This window comes from Chionomys nivalis, chromosome 10, assembly GCF_950005125.1.
Source record: "Chionomys nivalis chromosome 10, mChiNiv1.1, whole genome shotgun sequence".
NCBI classification, from domain to species: Eukaryota; Metazoa; Chordata; class Mammalia; order Rodentia; family Cricetidae; genus Chionomys; species Chionomys nivalis.
In genome coordinates, this window is record NC_080095.1 from 38,013,475 (window position 1) to 38,040,717 (window position 27,243).

At 50.2% G+C, this 27,243-nt stretch overlaps 1 protein-coding gene and 1 long non-coding RNA gene across 2 annotated transcripts; both read left to right on the forward strand.

Annotated features, from left to right (window-relative positions):
* The first annotated feature begins 7,024 nt into the window (after positions 1-7,024).
* LOC130882389 (uncharacterized) lies at positions 7,025-11,503 on the forward strand. The gene is made up of 3 exons (XR_009057832.1): positions 7,025-7,150; positions 9,349-9,442; positions 11,321-11,503. It is a non-coding gene; the product is annotated as an uncharacterized LOC130882389 (long non-coding RNA).
* Positions 11,504-21,405: 9,902 nt separating this feature from the next.
* Positions 21,406-25,891, forward strand: Irf2bpl (interferon regulatory factor 2 binding protein like). The gene has a single exon (XM_057782397.1). It carries the CDS (start codon positions 22,698-22,700, stop codon positions 25,035-25,037), a length of 2,340 nt encoding a protein of 779 aa, XP_057638380.1. The 5' UTR covers positions 21,406-22,697; the 3' UTR covers positions 25,038-25,891.
* Positions 25,892-27,243: the final 1,352 nt, after the last annotated feature.

A 27,243-nucleotide genomic window follows, 5' to 3' on the forward strand; every position in this document is an offset into this window, starting at 1 on the left:
TTCATACTCACCTTTATCCACTGAGCCGTTTTACCAACCCTGGACCTTGTTCTTACTTAGGCTGAGAATCTCTGATCAACAGCCAAGAAGTACCCAGGTTTGGGGGGAAGTTGAAAAAACAAAACAAAACATTTTGTTTTTCTTTAGATTTATTTTAATTATTATAAGCTCTATCGACCTTATGCCAGAAGGGATCAGATCTCACTATAGATGGTTGCGAGCCACCATGTGGGTGCTGAAAATGGAACTCGGGGCCTCTGGAAGAGCAGCCAGTGCTCTTAACCGCCATCTCTCCAGCACCAAAACATCTCCATTCTTATTTTTGTGCCTGTGTGCATGTCTGTGTGAGTATATGCCATGTATGTACAGGTGCCCAAAGGGACCAGAAAAGGTTCCTGGAGCTAAAGTGTCAAGTGCTCAGGAGGTAGGGACAGGAAGAACAGAAGTGCAGGGCCATCTGTGGCTACATAGGGATCTGAGGCCAGCCTGGGCTACATGAGACTCTGCTCTAAAAAAGAAAAAGAAAACATAGGAACAAAAGAGAGGAGTTGGTGCTTAAGACTGCTTGCTGCTCTTCCAAAGGAGCTGAGTTTGGTTCCCAGCACACTTCAGGAGGCTCACACCATCTGCAGGTCTGGATCTAGGGCACCCACACCCTATGCTTGCCTCTGCAGGCATCTGCGCGTGCACATCCATTTAAAATGATAATAAATGAATTTAAAAAAATCACTCCTGTTGCCAGGTCTGCTTACAGCTGTATTCTGAGCAGTTTCTGTCCAATGAATGAACGTTCAGTCTCGTAGTGACTCCAGAACTACCTGACTCCAAAAATCGGATTTTACTTGCCTCCCGCCTTGCATTCTTCTCAAAGTCTAAGGCGGCTGAAGCTGGTGGGTATTCTATGGCTGCTGGTGGATGCTCTGCACCTATTTACCCCACCGCAAACGGATAGTGGGACTTTCGCTCCCGGCCAGCAGGGGGCGTGCACGCATCGTGTTCTAGAGACCCCTCCCCCCCACCTCCCTAGGATGGGCCAAACTGTATGCCTCCCCTCCTGATGGGGGAATCCATTATTTTTTGAGAGGTTTGGTCTCGACCGTAGACCCTGCTCAAGGCACTTGAAACCCGTCATCTCTCTGAATATCTGAGATATTGATATTACGGTGTTTACAGTGATGATACTCCATACTATTTGTGTCCGTTTTATAAGAGCTAGCTGGGTCCAACCCTTAACGCCTCCTTCGCCTTTCTCCATCCAGGATACCTGGGCCAGGGTTCTGGCAGAGAACCTCGATTCTCAGAGAGCTGACTCCTGCCCAGTCATGCCCTAGCGGTTCCTGCACGTTCTGGGTTTGTCACCATCCCCCAAATTTCCCAGGTGTTACCTTGAGCAGGCCTGCCAGGTCCTTGTTGCCACCCGCCTGGGGCTCCAGAGGGCACATCCTGCTGGAGTTAGTTCCGGCCACCTGGTACACATTAGCGGTGTGTCCTGGGCGCTGGGGAGATGAATGTCGGCCAGAGGAGAAATGAAGGGCTTCGCGTTCTCAGGCTGAGACCTTGCTTGTTTGACTAGGAGAGAAAGAAACCTGTCATGAGCAAGTGGCCTTGCCTAAGGCTGCAGAGGCAGAGGCAAGGTTGGTACCAGGTACTCTTGGGAGCCTGTTTTAGACCTCAGTAGATCATGTTCTGGAGGGGTGAGGAATTACTTCCTCCTAACCTCCTAACCACCCCGCCACTTCCACCCGGTCCTGCCCTGCCTGGCTTTAAGTTAAATTCCACCACCAGCTCTGAGCCTTTTCTCTGAGTTCGAGGCATTGCCTCCCTGTTGTTACTTTTATCATCATCATCATCATCATCATCATCATCATTATTATTGGTTTTGTTTTTCAAGACAGTTTCTCTGTGTAGCCCTGGCTGGCCTCGAACTCACAGAGATCCGCCTGCCTCTGCCTCCCGAGTGCTGGGATTAAAAGTGTGTGCCACCACCGCCTGCCTGTAATTATCTCTGTGCTTTCCTATTCTCTTTCTGTTAACTGCCTCATCCCCAACTGAGTTTGGACACCAGAGCTCAAGGAGAGGACTGGCACGCCAAACACCATAATTTGAACAGCCGTGCCTCCATTTCCCCTCTAGTCTAGACCAGAGATTTGTGGCACTGTTGTTCCACACTCAGAGGTGAAAGACTCTCCCTCCCACTTCTTTTCTTGATATCTGGATTTTTTTTTTTTTTTTTTTTTTGGTGAAAGAAGCCTAAAGATCCTCGCTGAGGCCCTTTCTACTCTTTCTACTCTGATTTTGCTCTTTGTCGCTATATCACTCCCTAGTGGCTAGCATGAGTGTGGCATCTCGAATGAAATATTGTTAGCGTTTGGTGGGAAGAAACCCACCAGATGGGGAATCTGGGACAGACTTCTAAGGTGCCACGCACTTTGAAAAGACTCCCGTCCTCCAGGTTCCCTCCTGGCTCGTGCATTGGGTGAGCCACTCTCTCCCTAGGGTGATTTGGTTCCACGGCGTCCTCTACAAAGTGCCCATTCCCTGTTGCTATGGCTGTGCACAAGACTGTGAAGCCGTGGCGTGGCCATGGTTGAAGACGCTGAGCTCCCGGATCTGAGAAGTAGAGACTGTGGTCAGCCAGCTAAAGGGCGAGCTGTTTCTGGACACACCAGACCGGGAAGCAGACCTCCTAAAGCCGCAGTGGTTTGTGGGGTTTGTGGGAGTCTCTGCTTCTCCTCCTACTGTAGGTCAATTTCCAAATGGAACCTTCTGCCAGAACAATACATCACATTCCCCTTCATCCTGTGGCAGTCCTTCCTTGCCCCAGGGTGACCAGGGACCACCATGCTTTGAAAGTAGGGCGCCAGCCGGGCGGTGGTGGCGCACGCCTTTAATCCCAGCACTCGGGAGGCAGAGGCAGGCGGATCTCTGTGAGTTCAAGGCCAGCCTGGTCTACAGAGCTAGTTCCAGGACAGGATCCAAAAGCTACGGAGAAACCCTGTCTCGAAAAATCAAAAAAAAAGAAAGAAAGAAAGAAAGTGGGGCGCCAGCAATTAGGAAGGCTTGTGCCTGGGATGTTTAACTCTGACCAGGTTTTTTTGTTGTTGTGTTTTTTTTTTTTTTGGCACAGAAAGGAGACTAAATTTTCTCAGTTTTTCAAGACAGGGTTTCTCTGTGTAACAGCCCTGGCTGTCCTGGAACTCGCTTTGTAGATTTGGCTTGTCTGGAGCTCAGAGATCTGCCTCTCGAGTGCTGGGTTGAGACAGGGTTTTATGTAGCCTAGGCTGGCTTTGAACTCCATAATGATTTTGATCTTCCTGGTGCTCTTGAATCTACCTCCTGAGTACTGGAACTACAGTGTCCCAGCATGCCTGGCTTACACCTTGCTGGGGCTCCAAGGTAGAGTCCATCATGACAGGTGGGTTCAGGCAGTAGTAGTTGGAGACAAATGGTCACAGAGTGTCTGCAGTCAGGAAGAAGCAGAGAACCCAATAAATGCTTCCTAGAAATTAAACCTTCCTAGAAGAACTCTCAGAGACACACCCAGAGAGACGTTTCCATGGTGATTCTAAATCTATCAAGCTGACATGAATATTAACCATACTAACCAGAGTGACTCCTAGGGGCTCAGCACGTCTGCCACATGGGTAATTATTGTTAGAGTCACACACAGGCAGGAAACTGAAAACCAAAGCAGATGAGTTAATGATGTAAAGGCATAACAAGAGGCTCTGTAAGGATTTGAACCGAGAGCCAGTTCTTCCTTTTCGTTTTTGTTTTTTGAGACAGGATTTCTTTGTGTAGCTCTGGCTGTCTTGGACCTCACTCTGTAGACGAGGCTGGCTTCGAACCAACCAAGAGATCTGCCTTCCTCTGCCTCCCCAGTACTTGAATTAAAGGCATGGGCCACCACAGAAGCAGCTCTTTCTACTGTATTCTTTTCTTTCTTTTTAATAATTTTTGAGTAAAATGTTCAAAAAATTTTGCCGGATCAAAGGAGGGTCTAAATAATACATATATCATTTTACTGATAATAAAACTTTTATATTATAAAAGTTCACATTTATAAACAGCATGTGGTGGTATACACCCGTAAGCCCAGCAGTAAAGGAAGTAGAAGCAGGAGGATCAGAAGTTCAAACTTATCCTTGGCCTTATAGCAAGTTTGGGGCCAGTATGGAACACAGGAGATTCGAAAACAAAAGTTGAAAATTACCACAGCAAGTTTTTTCTCAGACAAATCTACATAGTCCTGGATGTCCTGGAGCTCATTCTGTAGACCAGGCTAGCCTTGAACCAGGAGATCTGCCTGTCTCTGCCTCCCAAGTGCTGAGGCTAAAAGTGTGTACCACCACTACCCAGTGGTACCTGCCTTCAATCCCAGAATTTAGGAAGCAAAGACAGGAGGATTTCTGTGAGTATTGATGCCACCCTGGTCTACAGAGCAAGCTCTAGAAGAGCCAAAACTAGACAGATCTTTTCTCAAAATAGAAAAGAGAACGAGAGAGAGAGAGAGAGAGAGAGAGAGAGAGAGAGAGAGAAAGAAAAATTACTTTTGATTCATTTATTTGCGTAGTATGTTTTGAGGGCCTTTTAGGTGGACTTGGCAATAGAACGGCATGCCCCAGCCTTGAACTTCAAAGAGTCCCCAGTGAGGGAGTCTCTTTGTGATGTCCATGGATCGCCACTGAAGCACAAAGCCAGGAAATGCTGGAAATCAGTTTCACAAAAAAAAAAAAAAAAGCCAAACAGCTGAGTTTTGAAGGCTGTTTAAAGTCTGCTCAAGGAAGTTAAAGTGGAAAACATTCTTCCAGGCAGAGAGAAGCCATGGAAAGGCAAGGGCACAAAAGTTTACATGGTACGCAAGGGGGGCTGGAGAGATGGCTCAGAGGTTAAGAGCATTGCCTGCTCTTCCAGAGGTCCTGAGTTCAATTCCCAGCAACCACATGGTGGCTCACAACCATCTGTAATGAGGTCTGGTGCCCTCTTCTGGCCAGCAGGAATACACACAGACAGAATATTGTATACATAATAAATAAATAAAAAAAAAAAATACATGGTACGCAAGGAACAAAGAGGGATTTAATATAGTCAGACAGTAGTGAGGTCAGGAGGAGGGGGGAAAGCAGAAAAGAACTGAAGGTGGTTTCCCAGGCGCCCTGTGTTCCAGGCTAAGGACTTAGTCTTCATCTTGTAGAGCACCTGGAAGACCGTTAAACAGGCAGGCAGGTATCTGCTACGGATGGTTTCTGGACCACTGTAATAAACCCAAGTGAACGGGAGTGGTTAAAACAGAAAGGAGGGTCTATGGAGGCCAGATACAAACAGGAAAGAACAGGGGGGCGCCTGCGGGGCTTTGGCACCAGGTCCTGCTGTGCAGAGTCATGAGAAGGTGGTGATGTATAAAGATGACCAGTACCTCGGTCAGTCTACCCGTGCTAAAGCATCTGTGCTTACTGTAGTCTGGTCCTCTACTAGAGGAAAGCTTGCTTTTTGTTATTTAATTCCTACGGCAAAGTGGTAACAAGGCTTTAGGGTATTTATAGGAAATGGCTGATGATACTCGGCACGTTTACCATAGGAAATCCGCTGAGAACACCTGGTGGTGCAGAAGCTTGATAGAAAACGTGTGTCTTGTGAATCAGGACTCAAACCCAGGTCTGTCTGCAGAATTAACGTTGAATTCAGATTTTGCCTACCGCCTACCAGTTGGGTGTTCTGAGATGCATTCCTTAACCATTGAGTCTGTTTTCTTACCTGTAAAATAGAGATGAGTTGGAGGCACACACCTTTAATCCCAGCACTCAGGAGGTGGAGGCAGGCTGATCTCTGTGAGTTCGAGGCCAGTCTGGGGTTCAGAGTGAGCTCCAGAACAGCTAATATTACATGGAGAAACCTTGTCTCAAAAAAGCCAAAACAAAACTAAAGAACCTTGGGGGCTGGAGAGATGGCTCAGAGGTTAAGAGCACTGGTTGCTCTTCCAGAGGTCCTGAGTTCAATTCCCAGCAAACCACATGGTGGCTCACAACCATCTGTATTGAGATCTGACTCCCTCCTCTGGCGTGCGGGCATACATCAAGGCAGAATGTCGTATACATAATAAATAAATAAATCTTTAAAAACAAACAAACAAAAAAAACCTAAAGAACCTTGATAGCTGTTGGTTGCTAGTCAATGGTTAAACTAACAGAGCAGGTAAGGAGAAGCTGCCTGGCAGGAGCCAGGTTCATCAGAAGCCTCTGAAGGTCTCCGTCTCTTTGCCCATGAAGCAGGCTGCGTGGTGCATACTCCTTGAAAAAGGACTCCTCCTTTCTTGTGTCTTCAGTGGGCCCTGCTACCTTGGCACCTGGTGTGTGCACACACTGATATGTAGCCTTTTGGATTAGGCGATGAGCTTCTGAATTGTGAGTGCCCAAAACTGTGTGTCTGGCCCACCTGCCTCTACGGTGGAGAAGAGGCAGGCCATCTAAACTCCATGTTTGTCTCAGGGCTTTAGGATGCTCTCAGGTATTTGTGGCAGCATCTGCCCTTTTGCCTGGCTGGGCGCTCTCCCAGGACCTGGTTGCCCCTCTCGCAGGCACTCTATAAAACACGTCTCGCCCTGGATCCAGACAGACTCATAACACTAATGTTGCTTTTCCATTTTCCTGGAAACTTCTATAGCTGCAGCCTGGAAAGCATCCAAAAGTTTCCCCGAACTAAAGATAACAACAACAACAATAAGTTTTTAAACATTTAGAGAGGCGAAGGAAGAGAGACCCTAAGGCAAATGTCCCTGTTGATTACTGCTCCGCTGAACAGATTCCAACGGTAGGGACAGAAAAGAGAGGATGTTTCTAGGACAATTTAAACATTTACAAGGCTTCTTTTAAAAAGACAGTTTCAAAACAGTCGACTTCCCTGGGGCAATTTAAAAAAAAAATCTACCCAGAAGGCAAAAGCTTCCCCTATCCCTCCCTCATCTGGAAAGTTTTCTCAGCAGAGGCCCCAGCACATTCCTGAGTTCTGGCTCAGGGAAGGACTTTCCCAACCTTCCAACATTCCGGGCCCTCGCTCACCCTGCTGACCTACCAAGGGTTCTGCTCGCTCCACCCCCAGCAGCTGCATTCCAGCTGTGGCCCAACGAAACTGCCAGGAATCCCAGGGCTGCGAGGTAAGTGAGGAACGCGCCTCCTGACAGCTGAGGGCCGGGCGGAAGTCTAGAAACCCGGAAGCCCCGGAGCTGACGCTGGCTAGTCTCTACAGCCCACAGACAGGGTGGGCTGTTGATTTAGGGACAACAGCATTCTAGGAGGTCCTGCAAAGATTATAGGCCGGGTGGCCAGCCTGAATCCCGCTCCCCCCCAACCCTCCTCCTCGTCCCTGGACCACCTGGCAATGCAAAAAGTGAAATTCAAATATTTCTTTGGGAAGTTTAAAAAATATGTCCACTTATTCATGAGCTCTAGGGTTTTTGTTGTTGTTGTTGTTGCTTTTTAAGATGTATTAATTATGTGTACGTGTCCGTGGGTGGGTAGGGGTGTGTGTGTGAGTGCACGTGCTGCCAACAAGAGGCCAGAGGAGGAAGGCATTCCTTAGACAGCTGTGAGCCATTTGATATGGGTACTAGAACTGAACTCAGGTCAGCAATTGAGAGCACATAAACTGTTCTAGAGGACCTGCATTCAATTCCCAGCACCCACATGGGAGCTCACACCTTCACACCGGGGCATCTGACACCTTCACTCAGACATATACGCAGGCAAAACACCAATGCACATAAAATAAATAAATTTTAAAAGTAAATAAATATATTATTACTATTATTAATTTTTTTAGAAAAAGCACAACGTCTTGCATGAAGCAAGTCTTCTAGGGCTGGGGAATGTAACTCCATGGCAGCCTCTCCCAGCATGCCTGAAGCCCTGGGTTCAATCAATCCTCAACACAACAGAATGCAAACAAAAAGACAAGTCGGTGCAACAACACAGAAAACAGAACCTTAATTTGGAGATTTGCCCCCTTCGGGACTCCGTGGTGCAAATTTGGAATTCAACGACTCAGAGGCTGAGGCAGGAACCTGATCTACAGGGGAAAACCCTGTCTCAAAACCAACAAGATGGTAGGAGTGGTCTCGCTATGTGTTAGAGTCTGTAGGAAGAGCAAGATTAATTGACAGTGAGACTCCAGTGAATGACGCAGCTTCCTTGATGGGGTGGGGTTTTGCAGCTGTTTTTGGGTCACCCACACTCATGTAAGTATCTTTTACCCATGCCCTCTAAGTAAACCCAATAAATTCATTGCTACACACACACACACACACACACACACACACACCCTTAATTTGCCAATGGCTCTGGAGAATTACTCCTGGGAGGTGACAATGGCTTTGCCAGAGGCAGAAAAGTGAGTGTCCGTCTCCTTGTAAAAATCCTGCCCTCCCAAAACTGGTGTCCCTGCCTGTGGGTTCAGGGTTCAGAGGAGGAAGGAGGCTTGGGAGGCTCTCTAGAGTCCTTTACAGAGCTGAGCAAGGGCCCTTTTAGGCAGCTGAGGCCCTCAGCTGCTGTCAGCACAACTGTCACCAAGTTCCCCTGGGTGGGGTGGCAGGGCAGGCGATGCTGGAGCCCTGATATTATCATCTGGGGCTGCAGACTAGGGTTAATGGAAGTTGCTTCTCTACTTGACTTTAGAATAGTGGCAGTGGCTGGCTGGCTGGCTGGCTCCATGCTGGCTGATTAATCTGGATTTCTGAGAGTCTGTGCCTTCTCCCTGGGACTGACGGCCACCCAGACACACAGCAACAGTTAATAGCTGTGGGAAAGCTCTGGGAGTCCATCCTCATTTACAGCCATACTACCTTGAATGTGTTCAGTTTAGCTAGGCAAGGTTGGGCCTGGTCAGGACAAGGATGAGAGAGACTCCGTTCTCCAAAGACAGGACCTCCTGCAGTCTTCCATCCATTCCAGGGCCTGAACATGAGTCTGCAGAAGAGTCTGAGACAATCAGGTCAATCAGTGATAGACTGACCTGTGTCTTCTATCTCCCTCCTGCTGTCGTTCCCATTTCCAAATATGCCCCCCTTAGCTCTCCTTGTTCCCTACTCCACTGGTCTGACCAGCCACTTCCTATACCAGTCCCTTCAGAATACAGTCTACAGGGTTACCCATGGAAGTTGTACTTGCCCCTACCCATGACAGTAACCCCTGAGCCCTTGAGACCCTAGGAGGAAAGCACCGGGAAATCAGAAAACATTCTCCCTCCAGAAAACAATGGCTTCCGGGGCCTGTGCCAGACACACTCACAACCCCCGAAATAGTCTCATTGTTCTCTTGCGCAATATCCAGGAATTTGGTGAAACTCATCATTTTTCAGGTTACCGATAATGCAAGTTTGGAAAGTGAAACAGGAAGAACGCAGGCTGAGAAAGCTTTTATCCAGCCGCAGAGTCTTTCCAGATGCAAGATAGGTTGGTTTTTGTTTTTTGGGTTTTTTTTTTCTCCAGCAGTCCTTTGGTGGGGTTAAAATTAGCTGGCAGCATTCTGGTCACATGGCAGACAACAAAACAAAAGGGAATTGTTTCCTCAGAGGCTCCTGAACTAGTCCCACAGACCTCCTAATCCATGGATTTCTGGCATCTGACTCCCCACCACCACCCTGGCATAGGAGAGGCCACACCACAGGCTGCCCGCAGGGATTGCTCTTGCTGTAGCAGAGGAGGGTGCAGACAGTACCAAGGCATTTTGGAATCCTGGTGCTTGCCTTCTCTGGGAAGGCACCCTGGGACTTCGGATTGCCATTTACAATTAATTCATCTCCCAGAAGTCAGCAAATAAGCAAACATCACGGAGGACTTGGGAAGGACAACACTGAAGGGTGACCATGGTACCCTTTGCCTTTTGGGACAAGTGGCTGTGGCTGTCAGGATGATAACGTGAAATGAACACGCCCAAGCTATAAGTGACAAGGACTTCAGACAGATTCTTTATCTCTGGACTCTGATGACAGGACAAGTCAGGATCTGCCTCCCATTTAAAACTATCACCAGCAGCCACGAGTTAAAAATACAGCGTCTGATTCACGCATAGTCAGGAAACCTGGCTGTGCTCAGTACAGAAACACGTCCGTCAACCTGGGAAAGGAATCACCGCCACGGATATGCTCTTAGCTTGCCAAAGCTTAGCAGCTGCAAGAGCCAAAAACCCAGCTGCCTGGACCGTCTGGGGAAAGGGGGTTCTGAATCACCCGATTTCTTCCTCAGCTCCAGCGTACTTCTAAGCCAGAACCATCTTGAGATGTCTCAAGGGCAGATTGCTCTTTAAAATTATGTTTGAACACTAACCCTTCAATTCTGGATCTGCTAGCAAGGTGAAGCAGATGGCTTTTATTGATTATTTATTTGGAAGGCGGTATTCAGGAATCAGAAAATTCCACTGAGATCAAACACATGACCCTGACCCCCCCCAAAAACAAAACAAAACAAAACAAAAAAAAAAAAACCACAAGGCAAAGGCAATCATGAACAGACACCCAGAGAGTCAAGCTCAAGGCACTGCTGGTTAAGTTCCACCAAATGGGACAGGTCTAGTCTTTTGCCTGTGTGGGCTTCCATGACAATGTACATAGTAGGAAGGAATACCTAGATTGGCCCCACATTCTGTGGCAGTCTTCCCATGCTTCAAAACAAAAACCGTCTTCGACTCCTACCTCTGCTTGAAACCTCATTAGACAGACAGACCGAAGTACAACCCGCCCCTGTGCCTGAATGCCCAGTATGTAAAGTCCCCTTTAAGGATTGTAACCACCTGCCCCGCCCCCAGGGACAGTCTCAAGGTGTTACAAGTACATAAAGGTCTGAAAGCTGAAGCCCTGGATAAACAGTTCGCTGGATATATTTAGCAGAAAATATTGAAAACCACAGAGAAAAATATGTCCCCTTTCTGAGATGTTAATGAAGGTTTATGTCTAGGAAGCCTTCAGGAAATAGTGAACAAAAAAGAAATACTGCTCACCTCTTCCACCCCAGCGTAAATAAATCACTAACCCTCCTTGGTTTCCATAGGCCTTGGCTGGGGGATTTAATTTTTCCCCTATTAAACAGGCCACCCGGAGAGTTGGCATTACAGACCTGAAAATATACCAGATCTTGAACACACTGTTTTGTTTCTGTACATTGAATCAGGCTGTGTTTCAAATGGCAGCTTGTGCAAGATAGATGGGGGCGGGGGGGGGGGGGAGGCTCGATGATTATCCAGGCTAGTGCACCCTCACGAGAAGTCACCTGAAATTGCAGCGTAGATGACAGATCTGTTTCACCTTGACTCACCCAATGTCTCGTCTCTGACAGGAACCTGTCCTCTATCTTTGTTGCCCAAACTGATGTCATGCTCTAAGGGACTGACTGGATTTGCTAAACTGCTACAAGACGCCTTCAAAACCCCGGACTGCCTGCAGTGTGGGGCGGGGACCTGAGAATCAAGGCAAGGAGAGGCAACTACTCTCCCTAAGATGGAGGCTACATGATGTAAGTGGCTGGCTAAAATATCTGGCATGCTTGCAGTTTTAAGTTGCCAGCTAAATATTATTAAAAAGATAGAATACACGCAAACTGTGCAGAATGTAGGGCTGCTGTGTTTACATCCGGGTTTTGATGACTCAAAGCCTTACACTTGGGCTTGCTGAAAAGCTCTATTAAAAACACAGCTTTCAAAAAGCCTCCGGGGAGCAGAAGGACTCGGGGGTGGGAGAGGGATGATACCACCCCCACCCCACCCCAAAGATGCTGTTCAGCTCTATGTTTCTGGCAAGCATTTAGGACCGGGGAAGTCTTAAGGGGTTAACCTCCTTTCAGTTTGCAAGCCAGAGCCTGGAGGGTTAACCTTTTTCCAGAACATTTATTTCACCATCTCACTGACTAGAAGGAGGAGGGGCTGGCGGGCGGGCGGGCGGGAGGGAGAGCCTGCCGCGTTGAGAGGCTGCGGATCACAAGGCCATTCTGATAGCCTCCTGTCCCCATGGCAACTGCAACGGCATTTATCAGTTCCTTCTGCGCACAGGCACCGCAAATCTGCATTGCACATGGCAGGCTTCCAGCATTTCAAATGAAAGAGCACTTTGAACGGCTGCCAAGTTTGGAAGGAGCAGAACTGTCAGGGCTGCTTAAAGCTGGCAGTTTATACTGGGGAGGTTTTCACTTCCCAGAATCCTCCGGGCTTGGCGAGCTGCCAAGTACTTAGCGGAAGCTAAAAAGTAACTCACTCCCTCCCCTCTTCTTTCTCCCCCGGCTCACGCTCCCCCCTCTTCCACACCATTCACCGCAGTGCTCTCAAAATTTTCCACATGTCCTGTGTCACCAGTGCAGACTGTACAATGAGAACCAGAACACCGGCTGCCCACGACCGGGCTTTTCTCAATAATGGGGGTTTAGGATGGGTTCAGACACGGACACCGGGTTCCCGCTGTACATGCCATAACCCGGTATGGCACATGGTGTATGTGCCTTTTAACCTTAAAAAAAAAGTACATTAATAAAAATAAAAAGCAGCTCAGAACCAGGGACACCCTAAGTACTGGGTGCGGTAGAGAATGGAGCCGGGGGTGGGGGTGGGGAGGACGACGCTGGATGGATGGATGGCTTAGAGCTTCACGGGGTGGGGGGAGTCTTGCAAACAGAATACAAAATGTCCACATCCAGCTTTTCTAAGCCGCGGGGAAGGGGGTTGTTACTGAGAGGTGAACTGTTCCTGGAGCTGTCTTGCATCTCTCAGATGTCAGGATGAAAGCTCAGAAGCCAGAGATGAGGAGGGAATTGGGACGTGGCTTTTCAATGGAAAGTTTACCAGATAACTTTGACCATGCACCACCCAAGAGCACCCGGAGCACCCGAGTTTCTACTGGCAGAAAATAGGAACTGCCACAATTTTCACTGTGCTAATTTTTTTTTCTTTACATGAAAATCTACGCTGAGATCAAGGACTTGGGCTTTATTTCCTGCACAAATAGAACAAAAATTGTCTGCCGCTTAGGCGGTTGGATGGAGTTCAGGAAAACTATGTCTGGCATTAATTCCAAAGTGGAGGTTTTGGTTCAAGTGAGGCCCATTAATTTCAGTAAACTGTTTTCACTAGTCCAGACCCTGCTGTGCGAGGACTATTTATTACCTTTTGCTAACCTGCTGTCTGCTGAGTTGCAAAGCAAAGGGGAGGGGGAATCTGGGGTGGAGATATCTCTATCTTGGATCAAATGGGTTTGCACCTTCCCTTAGGGGGTCATGTTTAATAGAGAATTTTCTATCCCTTGCTTTTCTTTATCAGAGCCTTAAAAAAATCCATCTTGCAATGAATTACAGAAAAGCAAATCCTATGGAGAAGAATCTGGTGAGAGTGAACAGCCAGCCATCCCTTCCCCGGTTCAGAAAGGCTCCTCCCAGCCGCAGGGATGCTTTCTGTGCCTGTCCCCTCTCTAGGCTGCAGGTCTAGGGCAAAGCCCTGACATGATTCACCCTGACTACTGGGTTTAAATCCACCAAGACAGTCAATTTTGGCATTCATTCTCCCTTAGGAATTTTACTGGCCGTCTTAGAAAAGCACATAAATTATTCCCCCTCCCTCTTTTTTCCATGCCTTCTCCTTCATCCCCCAGCACCCCCCCAGTCCATCTTGATGTCGTTTCAAAGAGAAGGATAAAAAGGAAAAGAAGGGATTTGTCAGGCAGTCCAGTTTGTGAGTGTGTCTTGCCAAGCCCCAACACACACACATGCACACACGAACACACGCACACTCAGAGAGAGAGAGAGAGAGAGAGAGAGAGAGAGAGAGAGAGAGAGAGACTCACACCCCAGCTGAGGCTGTTAATAAGAATTAAAAGCAAGTCAGTACTATTAAAGCATCAGATATGAAGTTGAAAGAGGAGGGGGACTCGGAGAAAGAGAGGGGGTGGGTGGGGTGGGGGAGAGGGACTGGGAATGAAATACAATTCGGCCCTTTAGGCTGAGAAGGAAAGAGGTGTCAGTAGCCCCATTTGGTCAGCTTGTCAAATGTCAAATGTCAAATTCATTGGTCTTTCCTTTTTAACTACCCCCTCTCTCGGTGCCCCACCCGACAGTCAAGTTTTGTGAGGTTCCCAAGTGTGATTAATCTTTGGCAGAGGCCAGAAACAGGAGTAGGCTTCTTGGCTGCCCGTTCTGATAAACAATCTGTTCTTGGGAAGAGTAGGTGAAGGGGGCTGCTGGGAGGTAATCTGCGGGCATGGGAGTGGGGGTAGGAGTGAGTGGAGGGGGGGGGGACCACCGCGAGGCCCACCTTCCTGGAGAAATGCAAGTGCCCCTCCTCCTGGACTAGTGGTTTTGGGGTGGGTCAGGTTTCCTGCCCTTAAGAATGTGAGTAGACAGTGGATCCTTTCTTGCTGCCAGTCCCTAATGCCCAGGACACGTCACTGGGCCACCGAAGGCTCAAAGGAGGGGGAGGAGAGTGAAACCCGTGCTTCCCACCGTTTCGGACCATCTGCAAAGCTACACAACCCCATCCCCCAGCGAGTGTGGGCAGAATCTTGCTTGCGAGAAAGGGAAACCGAGGCAGTGTTTTAGAGAAAGCCGAGTATGGGGCGGCCGCTGTAGCGCTTATTATGAAGCATAACGGGGAAAAACAGACTCAGGGCAAAACAAAAGGAAGGACTATTTGCTGGGATCGAAACTCCGGAGGCAAGAAAGCAGGCTGTGGATGTTGCGGCGGGGATATTGTTTGAGCAACCAGGCAGAAATCGGCAATATGTAAAAGTGGGAAGGGGTAGAGAGTGGGCGGAAAGGCAAATCAGTGCCTAGAAGGCTGCGCCGGCAGGGCTGGGAAATGTCACCAAGGAGCGCGCAATGGCACCGAATAAAAGATGAATGATAGGCTACCTTTTGGAAAACGAATGTAAAAATAAGAAGAAAGGTGAGAGGTCTGCCTCTTCGCTGAAAAGTAGATCCATTCCACACCGCTTGCCTTCCAGCCTCCACATACAGGCAGCTCTGGTCTGCCCTGCATCCAAGAAGCCAGGGCCAGGCTCGCTTCCCTTTGGATTTAATTACATGAAAATACTGAATAAAAACTTGTAATTACACCCTCAGTCCCCGCCACTTAGGTCCTGCACACTTCCTGCCTAGTTTTGTTTTCTAAAGAGGAGGTCATTGCCTCTTTCTTTCCAAATTGGTCAAAACAACAAGAAAAGTAAGCGCACCAAATAAATCCTTAACAGCTTTGAATTCTCATGGTCATCCCTGCCCTAACACACACACAAACACACACACACACACACACACACACACCAGGAATTAGGGAGGGGAAATCCTCGTCTCTTTAGGAGAGCCTAGAAGGAAGGACCCTACTGTGCTATTGTCTTGCTCCAGCTCCTTGGTTGAGAGACAGTCGTTGCTCTGTCTGTCACTCCAACCCAGAGTTGCTAAGCTGGTCACCCAGAGGACACTTTCCAAGGAAAAGACAGAGTGTAGCATCAGGTCCAGCTTTCCTCTTTCCCCTGGAAGGGTTCAGTCTGCAAGCCATCTGGGTCAGGGCTGCCCTCTTTTACAATGCTCCAGGCTCCGGCCTTACAGACAGGATCTCAGAGGGAGGTTCTGGAGGAAGAACATGATTTAAGATGGACATCTGACGGGTGAGAAACCAAAGCTCAAGAGAAGAAACAGATAGCCTTGGAGTCAGTTATGCTGCTGCAGGGAGCCTTGGACAAGCACCGCTGCCTCTTACGGCTTCGGGGGCTGACTGCATCAGGACACTAAGACACCTAGGAGAAAATGGAAGCTTCTCGATTACGGGCTGGATCCATTCTGGCTTATTTCATCTTCCCATTCCCAGCACTGAGACAGAAAGTACTAAGAACAGGGCCTGACCAGTCCACAGTCATTGTGGAAGTTGAGGCAGAAGGACTACAAGTTCAAAACTTGTCTGGTCTACAGGATGAGTTCAAGGCTAGGCTGGACAACTTCTCAGGACCTAGTATAAAATCAGCAAAGGGGCTAGGAGATAGAGCACTGTTTGGCACGCACCAGGCCCTAGGTTCTACCCTCAGCTAGGGGCAGGCGAGTGCTCTCTAGGTAAATTATTAAATAACTGAGCGAAAAGCGGGGGGCTAATATGCTGAAACCCTGCAGGCCATGGGCAGGCACGTTTCAGCACACATAGGTAAGAACAAAGGGGATATAACTTCCAGTTCTAGAAGGAGAACTTTTCCACAACAAAAATCCATGCTCCTTATTTTGCTCCTTCCCCTACACGATTCACTGGACTCTCCAGCCTTTTCTCCTTTGGTGCTGGGGCTTCAACTCAGGGCCTTGCTGGTGCTAGGTACCACTTCACCACTCAGCTGTATTCTTTGGTCCCAGATGTGTACATCTTGCAAATGTCTTGAGGGCAGCTGGAGACGCTTCTCCATCCTTTCAGCGAGGACGAGCACTTCAGATTTTCCTCTGTCACCTCTGCCTGGGGCCAGGGCACAGAAAACCAAAGAGGTAAAAAGAAAGGTGTTTGGGGATTGCCAGGAAGCAGTGGCTACTCGGTTTTGGTCAAAGCTCAATAGTGATTGATTTTTAACTCCCAAACAACCGCTGCGGATTTCGAGCCAACCTTGCAGCTACTGAGACAGTTGTGGCATTAACCGGTAAGTTCCTGTGGGCAGAGGGTTTTACCTTCTTGTTTCGGTTTCTTAGAAGCATCTGGAACCCCTAAAGGACTAACAGGCCCTTAAGGTGAAAGTGAATGCCAGTTTTACGGCACACGAAGGATGCTTTTTTGCTAACTCTGGACCACCTCTGGCCCAGCTTTCCTCACCTGCACAAAAGGCCGATGAAAGAAACACCTACCTCACAGGCTTGTGTGAGGCTTGGTGACATAATGTCTGGAAATGCATTTTGGAGCCCTTGACAAATGTCAGTTATTGTTAATAATCTCTTACGTTTTATTAAACATATTATAATGCGATGTCATCCACACAGACCAATGAAGCAGGCAAAGGAAGTGGAGTAATTATTTCAGTTTTACTCAGAACCTGATGTGCAAATGATTTTCTCAAGGTCAGCCAAGTCCAAGGTGAACAGCGTAATATAAATATGTACCCAGTACCCACCACCTCTCCTCTCTCTCTCTCTCTCTCTCTCTCTCTCTCTCTCTCTCTCTCTCTCTCTCTCTCTCTCTCTCTCCTGAGTTACGGGTTGAACTACTCAGCACAGTCAAGTCAAAATATTTGAAGTCCTGGTCCAAGGACCCATTCAAAACAAGAAGTGATGGCTGCCCTATACCAACCTGGATCCAAGAATGACCAGGACCTGGGAGGAGCTTCCTGCTCTGTGACCACACCTTCTGGCGGCCCGAGCAGTACAGTGGAAATCCCCTGATTATTGTAGACTGGAGGAAACCTCCCATTGAGGCCCAGGCTCGCAGATGGAGTGAAGGGTTGGAGATGGTACACCTGTGGTCTTCACAGCCACCGGCCACCTCGACGACGACGTCCCGCCTATACTCCAAGCCTCCCTTCCACTCCAGCTCCCTTGTTGTGGGCTTGGATATTTGTACGAACTGAATCAATGAATAGCACCCTTGTCTGGCTCTTCCACCCCTTCTTTTCCCTCTAGGCCCGTTTCCCTGGACAGCTCATTCCAGGTTTTTTTTTGGGGGGGGGGGAAGGGCTGGAGGAGGAGTAAAATACACACCAGCTATTGCTGAGGGCAGTGCTGGGCTCCCCCATGCCCTGGCACGCTGGCAAGAAGAGAATGCCGGGAGGCAGGAACTAGACACGACTACCCTCAACTCCTGCGCCTTTCTTCTCCTCCCTGGTCTCCGCCCCTCCAGGAAGAAAACAGCCAGAGACCGGATCGTTCTTTCCGCCACTGTGCCAACACCAACCACTATGCCCGCCCTTCCCTTGCCTTCTCCCCAGTTTCGCTCAGAGAACCCGCCTTGCCCATGCGCCCGCGGCTGGGCAGGTCTTGGCGGGCGGTGTAGGTTCAGCTCCCCAGGGCTTCTCGGCGAATCACGTTGTTCCTGGGATTTCATGCTCCAGTGGCTCTTGTGTAACCCTATGCCCTGGCCTAACTCAATATTTTTTTTAATACCAGGATTAGCCCTTTAGGGAAAGGCAAATACTTCCGCCACAGATCCGACCGGGAATAAATGTGTAAATCACCCAGCAGCCTCCAGCCCCCACAGCCCCTTTGCTCGGGTCTGCAAGACTCAGTAACCCGCCGCACTCCTGGGGTTCCTGGTGCTAGGCGATTCCAGGCCTCCACAAGGCCAAAGGAGGGCCCAACCCACACGTTTGTTTTCATCTACTCTTAAGCGGCTCCCGCAGGCCAAAAAACCGGGCCCTGCTTACTGTGTGTTACCAAAAAAGGCTTTTCTCTCTGCGGAGCGCTTGGCGGCGCGCGTTGCAGCGGGGTGACGCGAGGTTCAGCCACGGCCTGGAGAGCCAGCAGGCTAAGAGCACCCCCGCCCCCCCCCGCCCCGTTCCATTTCGATTCCAAACTGTGGGGGCTGTTGAGGGCGGGCAGGAGTCGCCTAAGATCCTGGCAACCTTCACAACCCTAACACTGGGCAATGTTGCTCATGGAAGGTCAAGTGGAAAGCCGACCTTTTGCTCCAGTTTAGAATAGTGTTCCCTGAAGATGCTATCTCGGCTAGCTGAGGAGAAATACAGCTATTAAGATGGGTTGCTTTGTGGAGTTAGGGTTAGCATTTCGTACCTTGTTCTCTGCAGCTAGTGCACCCCTGAACATAGCACCAGAGTTCTGTATCACTTCTCCATTTCTCACCTCCCTGGATCAGTTCTTCCCAAGAGATCACAGTATTGCTGCAGGAGCAAAGGAACGGAGGATCTCCAAACATTGGAGCTCTCACCTCACCAATCACGGATACATCCCCAAACAGGGCCATCTGAGACAAGCAGTTAAGAAGCAATGTATCACCTTATTACCAAGAACGATGGTGATTCTTTTTCAGGGGATATAAAGAGTTGTGATTTTTTTCAGTTTTTTTTTTTTGATTGATTTTTATTGAGCTCTAGAGTTGTGATTTTTAAATAAAAGGATTGTGAGACTGTGGACTGTAATGGAATTCTGTTTAAATGCATACTGATGTCCAGCTCACTATGTACAGAGATACCTTATTTGCACGTGTGTGTGTGTGTATCTATGTCTTTAAAGTGAAGACAGACAAGGAGATGGTATACTGAATTGTGATATGGAACTCAACTTGTTTTTTGTACCTGCCTGGCTGGAGGGTTGTGGCTAAGCTGCTATTTCTAAAGTATTTTTGTTTTTCGAGACAGAGTTGCTCTGTGTAGCCCTGACTGTCCTGGAACTCGCTCTGTAGACCAGGCTGGTCTCGAACTCACAGAGATCTGTCTGCCTCTGCCTCCCTAGCACTGGGATTTAATAAAGAGAAAAATAAATAATGTAAACAAATGGGTCATTCAGTCAAGCCAAAGTTCATTGTCCCAGGCTGGTCGGGATTATTGGGCCCTGTGTTTTGACTCATTCAAGAGGAACTGTGACCAGTCCAAGGGTGAGGAATCACTCCCTGAGAGGCTGTGCATAAGAATCTGTTCCAAGCCAGCCAATCAGGCAAAGTTTATTATTGGCCTGCAGCACATAGTGAGCTCGCTGTTTTTTGCAAAACCAGAAACTGGGTTGCTCTGAGATGAAAGAGAGGCTCCCTATGGGCGCTTCTTCCTCCCTTTCTCCTTATCCTTACAAGCTCTACTTTCCTTTTGCATTTGAAACCCAGAACTAAGCATGCTGGGAAATGCTGACTAGCTTCAGGAGATCAAATGTCAAAATAAAAGTATTTCTTGTTGCTTCAGCTGACTGTAACCGTGATCATAAATAATGATCAGAATGCCTTACGCACTAGAACACTTTCACAGGGAAGCCGGTGACAGTTTTCAATGTCATTATCGATACTAGTATCCACTGTATCGATAATGGCAGTTTTCTGGGAATGCACGCATGTGCTCTCCACACTGTGTGGTGCATTTATGCTTCACGCTGCAGCTGGAATAGCTTCAGAGCTTCTCTATGAGGAAGAATTCAGTAGTACAGTCTGGAGGGGGATGCTAGGGGCTCACGATGAAGGTGCATTTGCACAGCACTTTATATACAAGTGGTCTGTGACAAACAGTGGGGTGCTAATGGAAAATGTGAACACCCTACACCATCCCTGGGAGCCTTAGCTTGTGTGCACCACCTTCAAATAAAATTTCCCTCATTTAGATACCAGGCCAGCTGCAGAGGCAGCTGTAGACAAGTTATTTCAATCTCCTTATTTTCCTGGTCTGTAAAATGGAACAGAACACACTTTGTGGAAAACACTAAGGGTTTAGTAACGTAAATACCGCTTCGTGCTCTGTCTCCACATTATAATGAAAATAATACTAAAGTTGATGAAAAGGAACCACTTGCCCAGTACCTATCCCAGTGCCACTGAGAGTTGTGTCAGGAAGACAAGAAACAAACGGAAATCTTCAACACCCCATCGAGCTGGGGGAGATAATTCTATTTTGCAGAAGAAAAAAAAAGATTATATAAATAGAGCTCAGGGTTACAAAGCCAGTAGCAATAGTGAGGAAATTCCAACCCTATAAGCAGAATCCAGCCCTATCAAAATCACCTCCCCTCCACCAGACTTCCATAGGGATTATCTTAATTTACATAAGAAAAAAGCAAACCTAATAAATAGAACAGGCTGAATTGCTCCAGCCAGAGCTAAGACCAACCCTATCTATTTCTACAATGAGCCTTAATGATGAGCAGTGATCTTACAAGGTAGAGGAAGTCATGACCTCCCAGAATGTACTGGGGCAGTGTGGAATTAAATCACAGCACGCAGAGGAACTTTCAAAACTGTCTATGCTTTATTTATTTATGTGTCTAAGGATTGAGTTCGGAGCTTCGGTCATCCTGAACAAACGCACCCTCGCTGAGCTACCGCCCCCACTCTAGCAACCAGTATTATTAAAAGCTGCCCCTTTCATGAAACCCAGAAAAACCACTCACCTGTTTGGCAAATTCTTCACTCCCCATTCCCTGCCCTCAACTATGGCTGTATGCAGTCCGTTGACTCTTTTCCTTAAAGGGCTCAGAGAAATACACAGTCAAAAATTTTTATGGAGTTCGGCCAAGGGGAGGGGTGGCTCATTTAGCGCCATCCTTGCAACTCCGATTGATTCCCAGGCCCAGTCGCAAAAACAAATCTAAAAGGTAATTTCTGGAAGATTGGAGAAGGGCTAATTCTGCAGGTGTTTGGTGGCAAGGAATGGAGCATTAATGGAGGAAGGGAGCGCTCACCGCAGATGAAATAGGTAATACCTTATATGAAATTTAAAGTGAAACTCGTCAAACAGGGCATTTAATTTTACTGCCTGGGGTTTGGTGGGGTAGGGAATAGGAATCGGAAACAACACTCGTGGCCCTTAAACGTTTTTTTACTTGGGAAAGCCAGGCAGGAAAAGGAAAGGTCATCGTCTGTTACACACACATACACCAGCCCAGGACTTGCAGCATTAGCACGCCGGGCTCAGCTGTGGTGTATACACACACGCGCACACACACACACACACGCACACGCACACACACACACACACACATATGACCAAGGGGGGAGGGGGGAGGGCGGAGGCGCGGAGGAGGGGCCGACAGGGAGGAATCTGGGCATCCTGCCGCGCATGCGCCTTTCGCGAGCAACAAGTGGGCTCCACAGACAGAGGAAGTGTAAAGGGGGGGTGGGGGACTGGTGCAGAGCATGGCGGTGACGTCAGCGCTCCGCCCGGGCGGCATCCCGCGCGGCCAAGCCGGGGACAGCGCGAGCCGCAGCCCGAGCAGGAGCGCTGAGACGCGCCTCCGGAACGTAGAGTAACAATCACAACCCCACATTCCAGGCGAGCGCGAGCGGGAAGGGATGCGACCCGGGTGGAGGCGCCGAGCGAGCGCCCTGCAGCCAACGTGAGCGCCGCCAGCCTCTGTGGCCGGAGAGCTGGCCAGGCCAGGAGGGGCGGTGGGAGCCTGCGTGCGTGCGCTCTTCTCCTCTGCTCTCGTGTGTCTGGGAAACGGTGGCCGCGGCTGCTCCCTCCGGCGTGCAAACCCAGGCGCCGCCAGCGCAACGGCCGACGCTGCGGAGGGGAAACTCTCCTCTTGGCAGCCACCTCCTCACCGGGCCTTCCCGGGGAATCAGCGGCTTCAGCAAGATTTGAGCTGGTCACCGGGTGGCACAACCCTCTAACCCTCTCCCCGGGGCGCCTGGCGTAGAGAGGACTCAGATCGTAGGGGGACCCCCCCTTCACGCTTCCACGCTTCAATCACTCCGGGGAGGGGGCCAAGAGGCCACTGGCGGCCGGCCCCGGACACCCTAGCCCCCTCCCCTCAGGCCCGGAGCTTCCAGTGCTGATCCGCCGCACCAGGAAGAAGGCTCCCGGTGCTCTTCTCCGGACCAGACAGCCGCAGTAGGAGGTGGGAGCGAGAAGCGTGCAGAACCCGTCGGCCACCCGGACGGTGGAGCCCCCGCAGGGAGTCGCTGAACCAGCAGTGGAGACTCGCTCTCCCTCCAGCCCCTGGGGCAGAACTTTCTCGCCTGCCCCCGCCCCCTCCCCCGCAGCTGGACTCCTTCCCCAACCACTCAGTCCTCCCGGTGGAGAAGGCGCCACAGAAACAGCCCGGGAGGGGGCCTACCTTCCCCGAGGCTGGCATCATGTCGGCGGCGCAGGTGTCGTCGTCCCGAAGACAGTCTTGCTACCTGTGCGACCTGCCTCGCATGCCCTGGGCCATGATTTGGGACTTCTCCGAACCTGTCTGCCGTGGTTGCGTCAATTACGAAGGCGCCGACCGCATAGAATTCGTGATCGAGACCGCCCGCCAGCTGAAGCGGGCGCACGGCTGCTTCCAAGACGGCCGCTCCCCCGGGCCGCCGCCGCCCGTCGGGGTCAAGACAGTGGCCTTGTCCGCTAAGGAAGCGGCGGCAGCCGCTGCCGCCGCGCAACAACAGCAACAGCAGCAGCAGCAGCAACAACAACAGCAGCAGCAGCAGCAGCTCAACCACGTTGATGGTTCCACCAAGCCTGCGGTGTTGGCCGCCCCGTCTGGCCTGGAACGCTACGGCTTGAGCGCAGCGGCCGCCGCCGCTGCCGCCGCCGCGGTGGAACAACGTAGCCGTTTCGAGTATCCGCCGCCCCCGGTGAGTCTGGGGAGCAGCAGCCACGCCGCCCGGCTGCCCAACGGCCTGGGAGGTCCTAACGGCTTCCCTAAGCCCACACCAGAGGAGGGCCCCCCGGAGTTGAACCGCCAGAGCCCCAACTCATCCTCAGCGGCTACATCGGTGGCTTCTCGGCGTGGGACACATAGTGGGCTGGTGACCGGTCTGCCCAACCCGGGGGGTGGCGGGGGACCCCAGCTCACGGTGCCTCCAAACCTATTGCCGCAGACGCTGCTTAATGGCCCGGCCAGCGCCGCGGTGCTGCCTCCGCCCCACGGCTTGGCGGGCAGCAGAGGACCCCCGACTCCAGCGCCACCCGGTGCTCCCGGGGGGCCCGCCTGTCTCGGGGCTGCCCCGGGCGTGTCGGCCACTGTATCCTCCGCGCCGTCTTCGACCTCTTCGACAGTGGCAGAGGTGGGCGTGGGTGCTGGTGGCAAGAGGCCTGGTTCGGTGTCGAGTACGGACCAGGAACGTGAGCTGAAGGAGAAGCAGCGCAACGCTGAGGCCTTGGCCGAGCTGAGCGAGAGCCTGCGCAACCGTGCGGAGGAGTGGGCCAACAAGCCCAAGATGGTCCGTGACACACTGCTCACGCTGGCTGGCTGCACGCCCTACGAGGTGCGCTTCAAGAAGGACCACTCGTTGCTGGGTCGCGTCTTTGCCTTCGACGCTGTCTCCAAGCCCGGCATGGACTACGAGCTAAAGCTCTTCATTGAGTATCCCACGGGCTCCGGCAACGTGTACTCCAGCGCCTCCGGGGTGGCCAAACAGATGTACCAGGATTGCATGAAAGACTTTGGCCGTGGTCTGTCCTCTGGCTTCAAATACCTGGAGTACGAGAAGAAGCATGGTTCAGGCGACTGGCGCCTACTTGGGGACCTGCTGCCCGAGGCTGTACGCTTCTTCAAGGAGGGCGTGCCCGGCGCGGACATGCTGCCCCAGCCCTATCTAGATGCCAGCTGTCCCATGTTACCCACTGCGCTGGTGAGTCTCAGCCGCGCCCCCAGTGCACCTCCAGGAACTGGAGCCTTGCCACCAGCGGCGCCCACGGGTCGGGGTGCAGCCTCCAGCCTGCGCAAAAGGAAGGCATCCCCAGAGCCTCCGGACTCAGCTGAAGGTGCACTGAAGCTCGGCGAGGAGCAGCAGAGGCAGCAGTGGATGGCCAACCAGAGCGAGGCGCTGAAGCTCACTATGTCCGCGGGGGGCTTTGCGGCGCCAGGGCACGCAGCAGGGGGACCACCTCCACCCCCTCCACCTCTGGGACCTCATTCCAATCGGACCACCCCGCCAGAGTCAGCCCCCCAGAACGGGCCGTCCCCCATGGCCGCGCTCATGTCAGTGGCAGACACTCTGGGCACAGCGCATTCGCCCAAGGACGGCAGTTCAGTGCACTCTACCACTGCATCCGCTAGGCGGAACAGCAGCAGCCCGGTGTCGCCCGCCTCCGTGCCAGGGCAGCGTCGCCTGGCATCACGCAATGGGGACCTGAATTTACAGGTGGCGCCCCCGCCGCCTAGCGCCCACCCAGGCATGGACCAAGTGCACCCCCAAAACATTCCGGATTCCCCTATGGCCAACAGCGGACCCCTCTGCTGTACCATTTGCCACGAACGTTTGGAGGACACTCATTTCGTTCAGTGCCCGTCTGTCCCTAGCCACAAATTTTGTTTCCCTTGTTCTAGAGAGAGTATCAAAGCCCAGGGGGCTACAGGTGAGGTGTATTGCCCCAGCGGAGAGAAATGCCCCCTAGTCGGGTCTAATGTACCTTGGGCCTTCATGCAGGGCGAAATTGCAACTATCTTAGCTGGGGATGTTAAAGTGAAAAAAGAGAGAGACCCTTGAACCGCAGGGCAGCGACCCCTTTTTTGCCCTAGACCACCTCCTCTTCAATCTGGAGGGCCCTTCCCCCACCTGCCGCCATTTCCCTTCCCACCAAGATGTAGAATTGTGAATATAACTGCAAAAAGTTAGTCTTATGTATAGACATTATTTTCGTCGTATGTTTCTATATTTTGAAACAGGTATGTAACTTCTTCATTTGAAGGATAAGCTGGTTGTGTTAAGCAGTATAATATTGATTGGGTCATTTGCATCATATTCGTTAGCATTTATTTGGTGGCAGAATGTTTGCCTAGGTACAGCATTAATAGCCCTTAGCAACAACTGCTGCTGGTGTGTATTTTTGTAAATGTTATGCACTCTGAAAGGAAAAACACAAAAGAAAAAGATTTTTTTGTTGTTTTTGTTTTTGCCAAGGCCAGTGTTGCTGCCTAAAAAAAAAAAAAGAAAGAAAAGAAAAAAGAAAAAAAATTGATGCTATAAAATGGTGAAAGCTTCTCTCTAAACAGCCCCAAGTGTTGAAGTCTTCACTTAATTTTGTTCTGTTCTGTTTTGTTTTCCTGTTTTGTTTGCAAAATAGTAAGGGGGGTGTTGGGAGGGAATGGGTGTTTTTTGTTGCAAGTTTGTGAGGGAAAAAATGTTTCGGTTTGTTTCTCCTGATCTGAATGTGTTGGATCTTCACGTGTCGTTTTGTTTTGGCTTTATTGATGCACGGATGCTTTTGAACCGTAGAGCGAAAAGCTAGACATGGAGAACTTGCTCTGTTTGTCCTTTATACATTTCTGTAGTTAACAGAACACTGTAATGTGCCTTGGAGCTTAGTAACTTGTAATAAATTCAATTGATAATTAATTCTGCCCTGAGTCAGCAAGTTTGTCTTTCTAGGGCTGAGAGGCCACACCACTCCCAACTAAGGGAACAACTGTTACTTCCCACCTGGAACCAGGAATCCTGGTTCCTTTGAAGGTTCTCGGAGCTGCCTGCCCCACCCCCTGGGTACCAGACTGTTTACATTTTACCTCCCCTGTAATCTGCAGTTGCTGACTAAGCAATTTCTGTTTACTCTTTCAGCATCTTTACCCCCCACCCCCATCCCCACATGGGACCCAGCTGCAAAAAGCATTGTCAAGAGCACTTTCCCTGGGGCGATGAGGATACATTGATACTCAGGACAGCTGTTACTTAACAAGTGGGAACAGAGGGAAATCTAGACGGAACCCTATTAAGGTGCTTTGCCTCTCCACACAGGGTAAAATCTACTGTCGTTGTACACTTAAAACAAAAGGTGTCTAGCTGTACACTTAAAACAAAAGGTGTCTAGCTGTACACTTAAAACAAAAGGTGTCTAGCTGTACACTTAAAACAAAAGGTGTCTAGCTGGGCTTTGCTTCCGTGTGTAAATGAAAACGTGACCGGCCGGCTTCCTGCTACTCCTACCGTGTGTGCATTCCTTGACAGTTCCCATTTCTAAATCGGCCATGATGGACTCTAGCCCTCTGGAACTATAAGCGAAAATAAACCCTTTCTTTCAAATTAAAAAGTGTCTCGCTGGGCGTGGGGGCAGGGAAGGTTGTGAGCATCTGGGAGGCAAAAGCATGTTGATTGCAAAGCAGTTCCCACCTCATTCATTATGTCCTACCCTTTAATAAGTGCTTCTTAAGTCAGGACACCGCTGATCAGAGCAGACTTAGGGAGGTGGGGGAGGGAGGGAAAGGAAAGCAAAGGTTACTCAGGCACCAAATTTTACTGGCAAAGATACTCCAGTATTAATTGGCTTTGTTGGCATTTGTGAAGTTCTGGTAGGTGGGGAAGGAGAGGACTGCACCCTCTGGGGCTCAGAGCACCCCCCGCCCTCTGGCAGACACCAGACTAGCCTTTCATCCAGTTAGAGCAATGCAAATAGTCCTGGTTTGAACCTTGTCCTTTCCTGGCGGCACAGAGGACAAGAACAGGAGAAAGGAAGCAAAACACAACCGTGGTGACCCGAACTGAAATTAATTCCTAGCCACTCCCCAGTCCTGGGCCTAGTAAACTGACCAGATAGGACTGCCTGCCCTGCCCATGTTGGAGGGAATGATCAGCCCTACCTGATGGGTGTCACCAGGAGCAGGAGGGCAGGGAGGTGGGAATAGGCTCAGGCACACACGGGGAATTCAAATCACCAGGTAATCCTGAACACCAGTATGGAGGTTTGGTGGGTGTTGGGACT